This window comes from Bos indicus x Bos taurus, chromosome 3 (assembly GCF_003369695.1).
Source record: "Bos indicus x Bos taurus breed Angus x Brahman F1 hybrid chromosome 3, Bos_hybrid_MaternalHap_v2.0, whole genome shotgun sequence".
Taxonomy (NCBI): domain Eukaryota; kingdom Metazoa; phylum Chordata; class Mammalia; order Artiodactyla; family Bovidae; genus Bos; species Bos indicus x Bos taurus.
The window spans coordinates 83,242,868-83,257,748 of record NC_040078.1 but is presented as its reverse complement, the minus strand read 5'-3'; the positions used below and the strand labels follow the sequence as shown (position 1 = coordinate 83,257,748).

Here is a 14,881-nt window from a genome sequence, read left to right as displayed (position 1 = left end):
AGTCACTACACTTTGGCGGCCTGGTTCTGCGAAGACTTTGGTACTATTCCTGAAAAATTATTTTAGAGTGTCTTTAATCAACACTCCCTAGTATTCAAGGGCCTTCCCTGGTGGCTCAGTGGTTAAGAATCTGCCTGCAAATGCAAGAGACCCAGGAGATATGAGTTCAATCCCTGAGTCGGGAAGATCCCCTGGAGGAGGAAATGACAACCCACTCCAGTATTCTTGCCTGGAGAATTCCATGGACAGAGGAGCCTGGAGGGCTACAGTCCAAGGGGTCACAAAGAGTCAGACATGACTGAGCACACACAGATGACACCCAAGTATTCAATGCTTTTCCTGCTTATACCAGGGGAAGGATCCTATTCTATGCAACTGAATGTTGACGACTGATACTGTCAATTGTGTAGGAAGAGTAGCGGCTGCTGACACTAGGATCTTAAATGTAACTGGAAACTAGAATTAGGAAAATTAGAACAGAAAACTATAATTGGTATTCATCCTCCTAGAGTCTGAAGCAGAAGAAAAGATTGAGAAGAGGTGGTAAGAATACACAGAACTATACAAAAAAGGTCTTCATGACCCAGATAATCACGATGGTGTGGTCATTCACCTAGAGCCTGATACACTGGAGTCTGAAGTCAAATGGGTTTTAGGAAGCATTACTACAAACAAGGCTAGTATCACAGAGTCGGACACAACTTAGCAACTGAACAACCACTACCACCATTCTAGATGATTCTTTAAAGTCTTGTGGATTTAAACACCATTTGGTGACTCTCAAATTTTTATCTCCTAATCACAATGCTCTATGGACCCCCAAACTTGAAATCTGTTGGCTCAGTATCCCTATTTGTATGTGAAAGAGACATCTCAATCTTTATGTCTAAGAACAACCACCCCTCCCACCAAACCCATTATTACCTCAATGCTTTCCATTTTAGCCAGGACAACCACTATCCTATCACTTTGGTTTAAAACAAACAAACAAACAAAAAAAACACGTTGTCTTTTTCTTACCTAACAGCAGATCCCATTGGCTTTACTTCAAAATATATTCTAAATCCTACTCATTCTCAACATTTCCACTGCTACCACCTTCTAATTTATTAGAAGGTGAGAATCTAATTTATTCCCTGGGTGATCTTCCAGCTTGCACTTTAGAAAGTTAACAGTCTACTACCACAAGCAGCCATTTTAGATTATCCATGCCCCAGCTCAAAAACATCAAACGGCTCCCATCTCCTTACCCTACTTAATAAGAGTCCTGACCATATCACTAATCTCATTTCCCACAGTCATTAAAACTAGGCTAACTGTGCTCTAAGCACCCTGGCCTCGTTGCTTCCTCCCAAAACACCAAGCACATGAACCCTGAAGACTTTTTAAACTTGCTCTTCTCCCTGCCTGGACCATTCACCCTCAGGTTCTTCCAAGGCTGGCTGCGCTTTCATTTAGCTCTCTACTCAAATGTCAAGACTGTGATATTATTACCCAAGAGAGCACACTCCTTATTTCCTTTCCTTGTAAGTCACGTCAAGAATGCCTGCCCATAATTGGCACCTAAAAACACGCTTGGTTAAATGAATTTGGATTGTACTTATTCTTCACAACACTTGTTTTGTGAGGTATCTCACCGAGGTAGGCGTACGACAGCAGCAGAAACCCGGTAAAGCCTGCCTTGCCGTTTTTGAGCGCGTAAGGACTAGCGCAGGATCCCCTTGCAGCTCCGTCAGCCAGAGCTGAGCCTTAAGAACGCTCTTTCGTTTTCTTGTCCAGTCAGGAAGGGGAACGGGTAAGCAAGAGGAAATGAGGCGCAGATGAAAAGGGAGTCTCAACTTTGTAGCATTCAGTTGAGAGAGAATCTACTATTATTTACTGCGGCGTTTGTTTTTACTGGGTGGCCTAGGATCCGGGGCTGCGATTCGATACAGAAATGCAAAGCGCAATGGACTAAGCAAGGAAGTCGGCCATTTTCAGAAACTAATCTCCGGGTAACTCCGCCCTGCAGTGTACGCAGGAAACGGGGGCGGGATTTATTGTGGGCCTAGCTCCGGAAACCACACCCTCGCAGGCGTCCCACCTTCGAGGATTCACAAAACTCAGAGCGAAATTTAACAGTCGGCAGCGAAAGCGCGCACTAGAGAGCCAATGAGAGTCCAAGGAAGGGAACAGCGCCTGAGGAACACTCTGTATGTCCAAAAATGATTGGCTGGAGTCCTCCTCTCTTCTTTTTGGTATTGGCTGAACTGTTTTTCCCCGCCCACCTAGTCCGCTTTTTGCCTAGGTACTTCTGATTGGCTCCTCTTGGGAGGCGGGTGGGCAGGGTTGGGGACTGTCATCACGGATTGGTGGATTTGAGTACCTGGCGGCTCCTTCCAGAGCAAGGAGCCCGTCCCATCTTCTCTCTGTCCCGTCTCCCGACCCGTACGCTTTCCCCCGAGCTCTCGCGCACGAATGGTTAAAAAAAAGGGCGGGGGGAGGGGGTGTGTGTGTGTGTGTGTGTGAGGCTCGAGCCCGCCGGCCAGGCCTCTAGCTCCCAGCGCGCGCCCTCAGCGAGGACCCGCGCGAGCTGCCCGTGACGCTGCCTGCGCTGTTTGAAACTGCAGAACCCGTTACGATCTTGGGGCAACTACCGTTCCAGCTGGTTCCGGAGTCGGGGCGTGCCAGAGGGGCGAGTGGCGGTCGCGAGGCGGCTCTGGCCTTTCGCGTCTCTGCAGCGTGGAGACCAGAACCGGCACTTTCGTAGGACGCCGCCTCCAATCGCGGCGCTGGCGCGGGCGGAGGCTAAAACACGGGGGTCCTGAGACAGAGGAAAACGCGCCAAGTTCCCGTCGGTCGTGGAGTGAGGAAGACCCTAGCGGTTCGGGCGCCCGGCTAGCGGAGCCGCTTCTGGCGCTCCTTGCCGTCCCGGGGCGGGGGCGGGCGCGGGAGGGCGCCGCTCCGGGGATGTAGTTGGTGCCCGCGCCAGGCAGGACCGAGCTGCAGCCCGGGTTCCCGCTCTTGAGCGCGAATGGTCACTTCCCCCGGGGAGGGCGATCGGGTCAGCTTTTCTGAGGGTCGGGGGCCCGGGGAAGGGGCTCACCTGTCGCACCCGCACTTAGCGGGTTGGACTCGCCGGCGTCACCGCCGCGGACCTCGCTCTGGGCCATGACCAGGTAAGGAGGGCCCGCGGAGGAGGGGCCGGTTCCCGGGCGCCGCGTCAAGTTCGGCCGGCGCCCAAGGGGGCCGTGGGGAGGACCCCCGGCTCCTTGGGTTGCCGCGTCCCCGCCCAGCTGCCAGCCGAGCCCTCCACTCAGCGGGCCGTGCCCCTTCCAGCCGCCGCTAGGGACTCGGGCAGGTGCGGGCTGGGCGTAAATAGGCCAACTCCGCGGGCGAGGGGCCGGGCGTTATGGTTTTGGTCTCAGACGCCTCCCGCCTGGTGCCCGCCGCCTCTGACGGGCTCGGACAGCGACACCGTCCGTCATCTCCTCAGTTTCTTTTCCGTTCCTACAGTGTGCGGGGTAGGGACAAGAAATGTTTGCACTCACGTTGTTCTGTGTCGGTGATTGCTAAATTTTACCGCGCAGTTTAACTTTTAGATGTTCTACAAGTTTTTAGAACGCCACGTGTCTTAAACCTTTGTCGAGGATGTTATCCTAGTTTTACATTTTTCGTGAAAAGAATTGAGTTGTGCCATATTAGAGGAAAGAACCTGAAACTGATGGGACTTCGTGCTCACACTGTCATTTGGCCAAGAACATTTAACGTTCGATATATTGTGTTTTCTGCGAAACCTGATTTAGAGAAACGTTTTTGACGTAACAGCCTCCCAGTGATAGGACAGCCAGGAGCAAGAAGTGGTATAGCTTAAGATATGGCACCTGGTAAACTGATACATAGTCTAGGTAGGGCTAATGTTTAATCATTGCTTTGAGGAGCCCTGAAGATTGGTTTATGGATTAGGATTGATAGTTATTTCAGCTGCTGGGTCGTTTTTGTTGTTGTTAAGTCCGATTACTCTCTCAGAGAATCCAGTTTCCATCGTTTATTAGAATTGGCTCCTAAGAACAACCTTTTACAAGAATCAAGTTATGCTTAGGGATTCCTGACACTGTAGTGCAGTCTAGTTTACCATTAGTGATAGCATTTCATACGTTGGAGTGTGGAAATTGGTTTGCTTTCTAGGTTTTCCTGAGATGTCTCAAAAAAGGGCATGTTTCACTGCTGAGTTTAGTGTTGTGAATTCCCACTTCAGAGGCAGCTGAGTGAAATGCTTAAGGGTGTGAGTTTAGTTCATCCTTTACCTATATTTGAAAGTCATTGCTGAGCTTTTGGACGCTTAACTGATTTTCTGGTAGTAGATAATTATTCCTAATATCTTCCTAATGAAAAACAGGACTGAAGTGTAAAATGACTACCACAAATACAGCCTTTTTTTTTTTTTTTTAAATCCAAGTTTTATTATAAAACAGGGAAGAAAGTTTGCACAAGGGAAGCTTTTCTTTTTTCCTACTTCAAGCAGTATTTTAATTCTATAGTTAGAAAAAGTTTGGAAAGTCAGTATATTTTGGTTTCTAGTGCAAAAGAATTTGATATACACAAAATACAGCAGTTTTACACGATTATCTCAACTTCGAATAGTTTATTACACAAGTTTTTAGGTGTAAACACTAGGTATAGGCCTTTTCTTGTATGTTGATTTTTAAGTAGATTATTCCATATAACTAGAAGAGACTTTGGAAGAAGAACTCAAGTCACTTCCAGCATTCCTTTGCTTTTCCATTCATCCTTTTTCCCACCTTGTACTGTTGCTCAGTGTTTTCTGGATGAACTAACAGATGATAAGTTTTTACCCTTTAATGATAATACTTTACCACACATATCTTACTAAAGTGGGGTATTTTGTGATGCTCCCCTTAAATCTAATGGCAGGCTAATAAAAGTTCAGTATCAGGACTTTTTTTTGTTAAGAGTTAAGGACAAATGGCAGCTTGTTCATTTAAGCAGTAAACATTAACTGCCTCTTATTGGTGGGCATTAGATTTTCCAATACAAAGTTCTAATTAGTACCATTCCTTGGTAAATTTGTTTTCAGAAATGAGTTTATTGCCTACAGTTGATAACTGAAAACGAATAACCTTTTCTCTGATTAACAGATATGATTGGTGATTACAAGATCCCTGTATAAGTTAATTCCTGTCAACTGCTTGGGATTTGAGGAGAAAATGCCTGGTGTCATACCTAGTGAAAGTAATGGGCTTTCAAGAGGTAGTCCATCAAAAAAAAACAGACTTTCCTTGAAGTTTTTTCAGAAAAAGGAAACCAAGAGAGCCTTGGATTTCACAGATTCTCAAGAAAATGAAGAAAAGACTTCTGAATATAAAGGGTCTGAAATGTATGTATGTTATTTTTAGCTTTTCTATACTTTTAAAAGTTCTGTATCAATGAAAAAGCAGGGAACTTGGTTTGATTTCTACAATCATTCTGACCTGATAGTCCATGCTGCTGCTGCTACGTCACTTCAGTCGTGACTCTCTGCAACCCCAGAGATGGCAGCCCACCAGGCTCCCCCATCCCTGGGATTCTCCAGGCAAGAACCCTGGAGTGGGTTGCCATTTCCTTCTCCAGTGCATGAGAGTGAAAAGTGAAAGTGAAGTCGCTCAGTCTCTTCCTACTACTAGCGACCTCATGGACTGCAGCCTACCGGGCTCCTCCATCCATGGGATTTTCCAGGCAAGAGTACTGGAGTGGGGTGCCATGGGACATAAAAAAACACACATTAGTGAGACAAGTCTAGCAGTGTATAGTAGAAACTGGATAAAACTGCTGGTTCCCCACAGAGATCACATCACAGTTAATATTATAACTCACTGAAATTGTGTTTGTCCAGTTAGACTAACTTACAAAAGTATTTGTTGACTAAAATTATTTTTCAATTTAAACCTGATTATAGTGCAATATGTTTTATGTAAGGGTAAAGAAATTTGTGGTGGGCTTTTGGTTCAGAAGACCTGACAGTTACCTGAGAGGCACTTTGTAGTCCTACCTAGTACATGAATTCTCAAACCTATAAGATACGTTTTTGATGAAATAAATCCTTCAGTGATTGAAAAGAAATCAGAACAGAATGATATTCTTTGTTTCACCAATAATGTTGTAGTTGGAGTCTATGCTTTGCTCTAAATTCAACACACAGTCACTCTGCTATATGACTAATGTAGATTTGGTCCCCTGTGTAATTTCCTAGTATCGGTATTTACCAATAATCAGTTTAGGAGATTATGTATAAACCTCTTGTTTACCAGCTTCATGCCTATAAACACCTTAAGGTATTAAGAATAAAAGCCAGCAGCTGTAAAATAAAAATGCTGTGAAGACTTTGTTAAAATGAGGTTAAAGAATTATAAACTTGAACAATTCATTTTTAAGTGAGGGACAGCTATATAAGTAAGTATCTTCATAGACTTGGTTTCCTCTTAATCTTTTATTAACAAAATCTGACTTAGTGCAGCCTCTCCCAAATATTGTCATATTCCCAGGATTCTGTTCAGAGTTAAACTACTTGATTAAAATGTCATGTTGGCTGAACAAATCACAGTACCAGTTCTGTAGTTTTCTACTTTGTAAAGTGGGATTAGCAGACCTTTAGTGGAATTGTTTGAAGCTTGTTGGCTGTAATATTGTTAAAGTGCTTGTAATACTTTTATTCTGGATGTTCAGCAGTTTTTACACCTGTAAAGATTAATTCTGTTAAAATGCCATCTGAATAAAATCCATGTACTTATCTACAACTTTGCGGAAAAGACTAAGTCTAGGGAAGTAGTATTTCTACTTTAAGATTTTACTTCGTTATCCATTTCTCTTCTCTGTACTTAATAGTGATCAAGTTGTTCCTGCGGCACAGTCCTCGCCTATAAACTGTGAGAAGAGAGAAAACTTGCTACCATTTGTGGGACTGAATAATCTCGGCAATACTTGTTATCTTAATAGTATACTTCAGGTAAGTTGACAGTTGTGCTATATCATAAAATTTTAGTATGCAAAGACTAATGTAACAGTGTTTTCTGAGAATCTAGGTTATTGGAGGATTTCAGTTGTCCATACTGTCTTTGCCATTGATTGTAAATGAAACATAATGGGGTAAAATAATCACGATTCTAAATTGTACGTTATAAATTTCCTTTGAGGTAAGAAAAAATGATATATTAACATTGGGATAGCAAAGTTGAGTAGATGTTGGGTAAATTGAAGATACCAGACCTTTAGTTTTCTGTCCAGTTGGTTCTATGTGATATGAGAAGGGGATGACAGAGGATGAGATGGCTGGATAGCAGCACGACTCAATGGACGTGAGTTTGAATTGGTGATGGACAGGGAAGCCTGGGATGCTGCAGTCCATGAAGGTCGCTAAGAGTCTGACAGGATTGAGCAACTGAACTGAACTGATACATGTTTTACTCCTTGAAACTATGTTTCATGTTATACACTTTAGGCTCAGTGCTTTGCTACAGAGGAAAGATAACAGGCTACTATGATGAAAGAGAACAATTGTTGACACACATCTTAATCTCAGAATTTTAAGTAATACTTATTTGAACATGCTCTTCAAAAAGCATGATAGCATTTTAATGATTTTTTTAGGTATATTGTTTTTGTAAATACTCAAAACAGTCTCATTTTATAGGTATTATATTTTTGTCCTGGTTTTAAATCTGGAGTGAAGCACTTATTTAATATTATTTCAAGGAAGAAAGAAGCCCTAAAAGATGAAGCCAATCAAAAAGATAAGGTAAAATATAAAATTAACAAAACTCACTTGCTTAGAAATGAAAAAGTAATAAATACACAGAGGATTTGGGAGAATGACCAAGATTATTTCTCTTAAATTTACATGTGAAAATTAAATGTCTTATTGGCAATTATTTTTCATTCTTATGGGGTAGGCAGTTTGCTTAATTATGTCCACTTTTATATTTTTTCCTCCAGTCCTCTTGATTTATTATCAGTAAACACTTTCACACATACCACCATACAATATATTGTGCCCTTTTACCCTATTGTATTTTCAGATTGACTCATTTTTACTACTTATGTAAATCTGGAGAAACCTTTGACTTACATAATTAAAAAACCATTATCACTCACATAATAGAAAGCACCCAAAAATATGCTTAAATTTTTTTTGAAGTTTATTTTGTATACTTCCATAAAATTAGTCTTATGAAATTAGAGTTAGAAAAGCTAGTATTGTCTAGTGAGAAAAAGGGGTAAGTTACTTAATTTGTTCATAAATAAAAATATTTGTGTGTTTCTTGACAGGGAAACTGCAAAGAAGATTCTTTGGCAAGTTATGAACTAATATGCAGCTTACAGTCCTTGATCATTTCAGTTGAACAGCTTCAGGCTAGTTTTCTATTAAATCCAGAAAAGTACACTGATGAACTTGCTACTCAGCCAAGGCGACTACTTAACACACTCAGGTATAGCCTATTATATGATTTTAGGTTTCCAATTTAGCTACTTACTACTCTCTTTGGAGGAGAGTGCTATGTGAACAATGGGGGGAATAAATGGCAAGGAAAGCAGAAACTACAGGTCTATAGTCCTGATATCCCAGAGGCTCAGAAGACTGGAAATTTTTCCTAAGATTGGTACTAAATTCATTAAATCTGAATTTGTATGAGTTTATATTCATATTTACCTGTAATGTGAATATTCATACATTTCTGTAGAAGTAGTAATGTGTATAATTAGGGAATACTGTCCCTATTTTGTCAGTGATATGTATTTTACTTACATGCCAGGTTTTTTTAATCTGAAAATTTCTGAATTACCAAATATACTTGGTCCCAAGGATTTCAGATAGAAATCCTTTGGTCTGTATCCAAAATATGTTATACACAAGAACAACAAATCCCAAGCCTTCTGGTTTTGTTGTTTGTACTCAGAAGAAAACTATTAACTGAATTAGATTTCTTTGTAGTATTGTAATGAAACTTTGTCCTATATATAAAAAGGGTTTATCCAAAATATTACAGGGTTTTAAGTCTTTAAAAATTATTTCATCGTTTAGGAATAGACCTAGATGTAACATATTGCCACACATTTGTTAAGAGGCAGTGTAGCCTGGTGGCCAGGAGTATGTTGAAGCCTTGATTTTTGCATATCTGTGACTGACCTAGAGAAGTTATCTGTAAATAGTGGTGATATAATAGTTACCTCATAAGGTTATTGTGAGGATTACATATTTAATATAAAAAGCATTTAGAAGGAATTCCCTGGTGGTCCAGTGGTTAAGACTCCATGCTTTCATTCCCAAGGACCTGGGTTTAATTCCTGGTCAGGGAATGAAGATCCCACAAGCAGTGCAGCTTGCCCATGCACCACATCCTCCAAAATGAAAAGTTTGAGACTGTCCCAGCAGTCCAGTGGTTAAGACTGCACTTCCACTGCTGGGGGCACAGATTTGATCACTAGTCAGGGAATTAAGATCCCACAAGCTGTGCTGCAAGGCCATAATATCTATCTATCCATAGTAAACATTGTGTACATCTTAGCTATTATTAACAATATTTAGGAGATCAAAGTATCTGTGATGATGAAAACGAGACTAAATTTGTTTTTCAGTTAAAAGTTTAGGTAGGGAGTTTCAGATTAGTAGCTGAATAAATGTTTCTGGACTTCAATAGTTCTGTAATGGCAAGGTGGTTTTTTGTTTTGGTATTATATCTTCAAAACTAGAATAGATGAAATGAAAATTTTTGTTTATAGGGAACTCAACCCTATGTATGAAGGATATCTACAGCATGATGCACAGGAAGTATTACAGTGTATTTTGGGAAACATTCAAGAAACATGCCAACTCCTAAAAAAAGAAGAAGTAAAAAATGTAGAAGACTTATCTACTAAGGTAGAAGAATATCAGAAAGAGGAAATGAGTGATAATAACAGCATGGAGATGGACAATATGAGGCATTCTGAAGACTATAAAGAAAAACTCTCAAAAGGAAATGGGAAAAGAAAAAGTGATGCTGAATTTGGTAACATGAAAAAAAAAGTTAAAATCTCCAAGGAACACCAGTCTTCGGAAGAAAACCAGAGACAAACCAGATCAAAAAGAAAAGCTGCAGGTGATACATTAGAGATTTCTCATAAAATAATCCCCAAGCACATTTCTGAAAATGAGAGTACAAGACCCTCCCAAAGGAAATCAAAAGTTAAAATAAATTGGTTAAAGTCTGCAGCTAAGCAACCCAGCATTCTTTCCAAGTTCTGTAGTATGGGTAAAATAGCAACAAACCAAGGATCCAAAGGACACTGTAAAGAAAATGAATATGATCTTGAAGAGGACTTGGGGAAGTATGAAAATGATAATACAACTAATGGTTGTGAACTTGAGTCTCCAGGAAATAATGATATGCCCATTAATGTTAATGAAGTTAAGCCCATAAACAAAGGTCAGTATAATTTATTCTTGAACATTGATAGGAAGATTAACAGCTGCAGAATTGGAATTTTCTTAGATGCATATACATCTGGTATAAGTTTTAAGAGAAGTTTAACACAATGTGAACTAGTTTTTTAAGCACTGCACTTGTATGTAGTTTGTGTGTGTGTCTTAAGGTAATAGTAATTTATGTTTATAAATTAGGGGAGTTTAATACATCTTAATGACAAGGGAATATTTTATCCCTTTCTATATGCAGTATTTGACGTAAACTCAAGAAAGAAATTGCATTTACTAAGTAGTTATACTTGAACTGGATTTCTACATAGGTTCACACAGATCTCAGGGAAAATTTGTAGAACTGACACACTTTGGGATATCTTTGGGAAGGGAGTTTTAAGACACAATTGTGTTGAAACTCTTCATTGAGGTAACAGTAATTCATATATTCAAGATTTTCTTTACAGTGAGTTTATATTACATGATTGTCACCTCTTAATGCTAATAAGCAAGTTGAAATGTGAAAATCAGCCTTTTATTCATGGTCTACTTTAAATGGAATAATGGTTATTTGTGCTGTCCTGAAAAACTCATCTGTATAGATTTGTATTTTCCTTTTTTTGTTTTAGGTGCAGAGCAAATTGGTTTTGAGCTAGTGGAGAAATTATTTCAAGGTCAGCTGGTATTACGGACTCGTTGCTTAGAATGTGAAAGTTTAACAGAAAGAAGAGAAGATTTTCAAGACATCAGTGTACCAGTGCAAGAAGATGAGCTTTCCAAAGTAGAGGAGAATTCTGAAAGTAAGCGAAATCTGAGTCTTGCACGGATCATGGAATAATTTCAGTTTTCCTCAACAAAACAGTCTCATAAGTAGCTTATATAATTATTGAGAAAAAGAAACTGTCTTTAGTGTAATAAAATCATTCTCGTATAACTTCATTTGTTAATAGTTAACTATATTTGAAAATTGTGGCATCTTTATTTTGATGTATAGAGTATGTTATAATGAGAAAATGAAATGCTTTAATAAGTTAATTTTGGCTACTCAAATATCTGAGCTGTTGAGGATATTTTTGTTGACAACATATTTGAACCTAATGTTCTATCTTGTGTAAACCACAAAAAGAAGAGTAATGTCATGGGAAATGATTGAGACTGGTTTACCTGTTTAGATACTGTAAATCGACTTCAATATAAACTAAAATCTCTCACATGGAGTCAGAGTAGGCCTATCTTGATTTTGCTGTCTCTTTTTCTCAATATTTTTTTTACCAGATATGAAATATTTAGAGGTATGTGCTCTGTTGAAGAAAGTTACTAGTTTCTGAAACTAAAAAGAAATCTCTTTAGTTATTATTTAGGAAGGATTAGTCAATTAAAAATGCATGCTAATTTTGAATATAAAAAGTTGTAGCTTAGCTTTTCAGAGATTTTTCACTTGTGAGTGACAGGATTCTTTTGTGTAGTTTCTCCAGAGCCAAAAACAGAAATGAAGACCCTGAGATGGGCAATTTCACAATTTGCTTCAGTGGAAAGGATTGTAGGAGAAGATAAATATTTCTGTGAAAACTGCCATCATTATACTGAAGCGGAACGAAGTCTTTTGTTTGACAAAATGCCTGAAGTTATAACTATTCATTTGAAGTGCTTTGCTGCTAGTGGCTTGGAGTGAGTATTCTAAAGTTTTATTCAAAATACTATGATATTTACTATAAAGGAAAAAAAAGATCATTTTAACTCTTGCTAATATTTCTTAGACTATCAAAATCATTTTATTCAATAAATAACATAAAATATGTCTTATACATGTGTGTGTGTGCTAAGTTGCTTTAGTCATGTTCGACTCTTTGCAACCCCATGGACTGCAGCCTGCCAGGGTCCTCTGTTTATGGGATTTTCCAGGCAAGAATACTGTAGTGGGTTGCCATGCCCTCCAAGGGATCTTCCCAAACCAGGGATCAAACCCACATCTCCTACATTGGCAGGCAGGTTCTTTACCAGTAGTGCCACCTTGGGAAACCTCTTATATGGATTTTACAAGTACACAGAGGTTGTATAACCAATCAGAGGGTTGCTGCTCAGACACAATTCTGATGACAAAAAACAAACATCATTGGAATACAGACCTTACTCAGCTTCACCACTCATAGGGATTGTCCTTAAAACCTCTTTCATCTCTTCCTGCTGTCAGCATCCAGCTACATATGATTTGTTCATTTTCATTCCTTTTTAATGGATTTGATTAAAGCAAGGAACAAATTTACACATCAGCATTTTTTTTTTTTTTTGAGGGGAGAGAAACAAGCAAAATTATTTTAGTTTTAAGTAAGCCAGGAAATAATACAAGTATGAAGAGATTTTTCTATAGTTGAACATTTAAGTATTTGAAAGATTTAAAAATAATAAATATCAAAATTCCAGTTAATTTTAGATAGACTTTTCTGACATGTAGATATAATGTCATTGTAGCTTTTATTCCTTTCTATATTAATGAATTGTTTGAAATTACCATGAGAACTTCCCAGGAGCTCTCCACACATTTTATTTTGCCAGAAGATGACATAGTCCTTTCTTTCAGTGGACTTCTTCTTTTCTACAGTTATAGCTTTTTCTTTTCCCCAAATCTTGGTTGTAGAGACAGAATTCACACTAAAATAATTTATTAGATTTACAGGAAAAGAGATTTGAAGATCAGTGGTTTTTTTAAATGTCATTTTCTTACTGTACAAAATTAGGAAAATAAAAGGGGGAAGTGCCATATATCCTACACAGTAGCACCTATTAGTAGTGATTTCAGTGTTTGTGTAAATGTCATACAAAATTTGGGTGGTGTTTTCATTTTGTTTTTATTCATATGACCAGTAAATATTAAGGGTTTATTCAGCCTTTTTACTTGGTTTCACATTGGGTGTAAAACTGAATATATAAAGTGGAATCCCAGAAAACCTTTTTTTTTTCCTTCCAAAGGTTTGACTGTTATGGTGGTGGACTTTCCAAGATCAACACTCCTTTACTGACACCTCTTAAATTGTCACTAGAAGAATGGAGCACAAAGCCAACCAACGACAGCTATGGATTATTTGCAGTTGTGATGCACAGTGGCATTACAATTAGTAGTGGGCACTATACTGCTTCTGTTAAAGTCACTGACCTTAACAGTTTAGAACTAGATAAGGAAAATTTTGTGATCGACCAAACGTGTGAAATAGGTAAGCCAGAACCATTGAATGAGGAGGAAGTAAGGGGTGTGGTTGAAAATTATGACAATGAAGAAGTGTCTATTAGAGTCAGTGGAAATAACCAGCCAAGTAAAGTTTTGAACAAAAAAAATGTAGAAGCTATTGGACTTCTTGGAGGACAAAAGAGCAAGGCAGATTACGAGTTATACAACAAAGCGTCTAACCCTGATAAAGTTGCCAGTACAGCACTTCCTGAAAATAGAAATTCCGAGACTAACAATACTAATGGGACCGATGAATCTGATAGTAACAAGGAATCCAGTGACCAAACAGGCATTAACATTAGTGGTTTTGAGAACAAAATTTCATATGTAGTGCAAAGCTTAAAGGAGTATGAGGGGAAATGGTTGCTTTTTGATGATTCTGAAGTGAAAGTTACTGAAGAGAAGGACTTTTTGAATTCTCTTTCCCCTTCTACATCTCCTACATCTACTCCTTACTTGCTATTTTATAAGAAATTATAGAGTGATTGTATTTTCCTTGTGTATATATTAAACAGACATGGATAAACATTGGTAAATTGATTACATCAAAGTAGCTTATCTTTTGAAGCTATTGGATATTATTGGTCTCTAGGTTTTTATATAAATAGTGAAATTTGAATTATTGAAAACCATATTAATTTTTAGAATGCATTTTCCTTAGTAGAGACTAGTGATACATTAGCTTCTGGGAACAAACTTGTATAGGTTCTTAATTGAATTATTCAAAATGGAAGCATTTAAACACTTTTGAATTTACATCTATCTTTTGTGTTTGCTTTTTAAAATAAAGTGCTTGTATTTGTATCTCCATATTTTGGAGTAATTATCTAGACGATGTTTATAGGTCTTGTGGTTTTTCAGCTAAAAAGCAGCATCTCATTTCAGTACATACAGTTTTGTAAATCATAAACCAAACCTTAGATGGGCTATATTACAGGCACAAACTCTGGAATATGTATGTATTCACAACTGTACATTTTGTGCCTTGAATCACTTTGAAAAATATCTCAGAAAACCTGTAGTCAGTCCTCTTCTATCTTCAGAATTTTATGTGTATTTACGAAAATAATTCTGAATCCTAGTAAATCTTTTGGGGCATGGACTAATTTGTATTCCTTCATAGTCATACTCTGCACGATCTGTATATAGTACATCAAACTTAGAGGTGAGACCTTAAATTTAACTTTTTTAAAAACCAGGACAATAAAATGTAAACTGCTTAACAACAA

General features: G+C 38.6%; 1 protein-coding gene across 1 annotated transcript; it reads left to right on the top strand.

Annotated features, from left to right (window-relative positions):
• The first annotated feature begins 2,405 nt into the window (after positions 1-2,405).
• USP1 (ubiquitin specific peptidase 1) lies at positions 2,406-14,881 on the top strand. The gene is made up of 9 exons (XM_027537057.1): positions 2,406-3,158; positions 5,139-5,377; positions 6,862-6,982; positions 7,667-7,771; positions 8,302-8,462; positions 9,754-10,439; positions 11,059-11,229; positions 11,896-12,097; positions 13,397-14,881. Exons 2-9 carry the CDS (start codon positions 5,208-5,210, stop codon positions 14,130-14,132), a joined length of 2,352 nt encoding a protein of 783 aa, XP_027392858.1. The 5' UTR covers positions 2,406-3,158; positions 5,139-5,207; the 3' UTR covers positions 14,133-14,881.

What these genes read in the sequence shown, in the direction of transcription:
- USP1 (XM_027537057.1), top strand. Translation starts at nt 5,208, where the DNA reads ATGCCTGGTGTCATACCTAGTGAAAGTAATGGGCTTTCAAGAGGTAGT. An exon ending in ATCTTAATAGTATACTTCAG is followed by an intron (nt 6,983 to 7,666) that starts GTAAGTTGACAG and finishes CTCATTTTATAG; the next exon opens with GTATTATATTTTTGTCCTGG. An exon ending in AAGCCAATCAAAAAGATAAG is followed by an intron (nt 7,772 to 8,301) that starts GTAAAATATAAA and finishes GTTTCTTGACAG; the next exon opens with GGAAACTGCAAAGAAGATTC.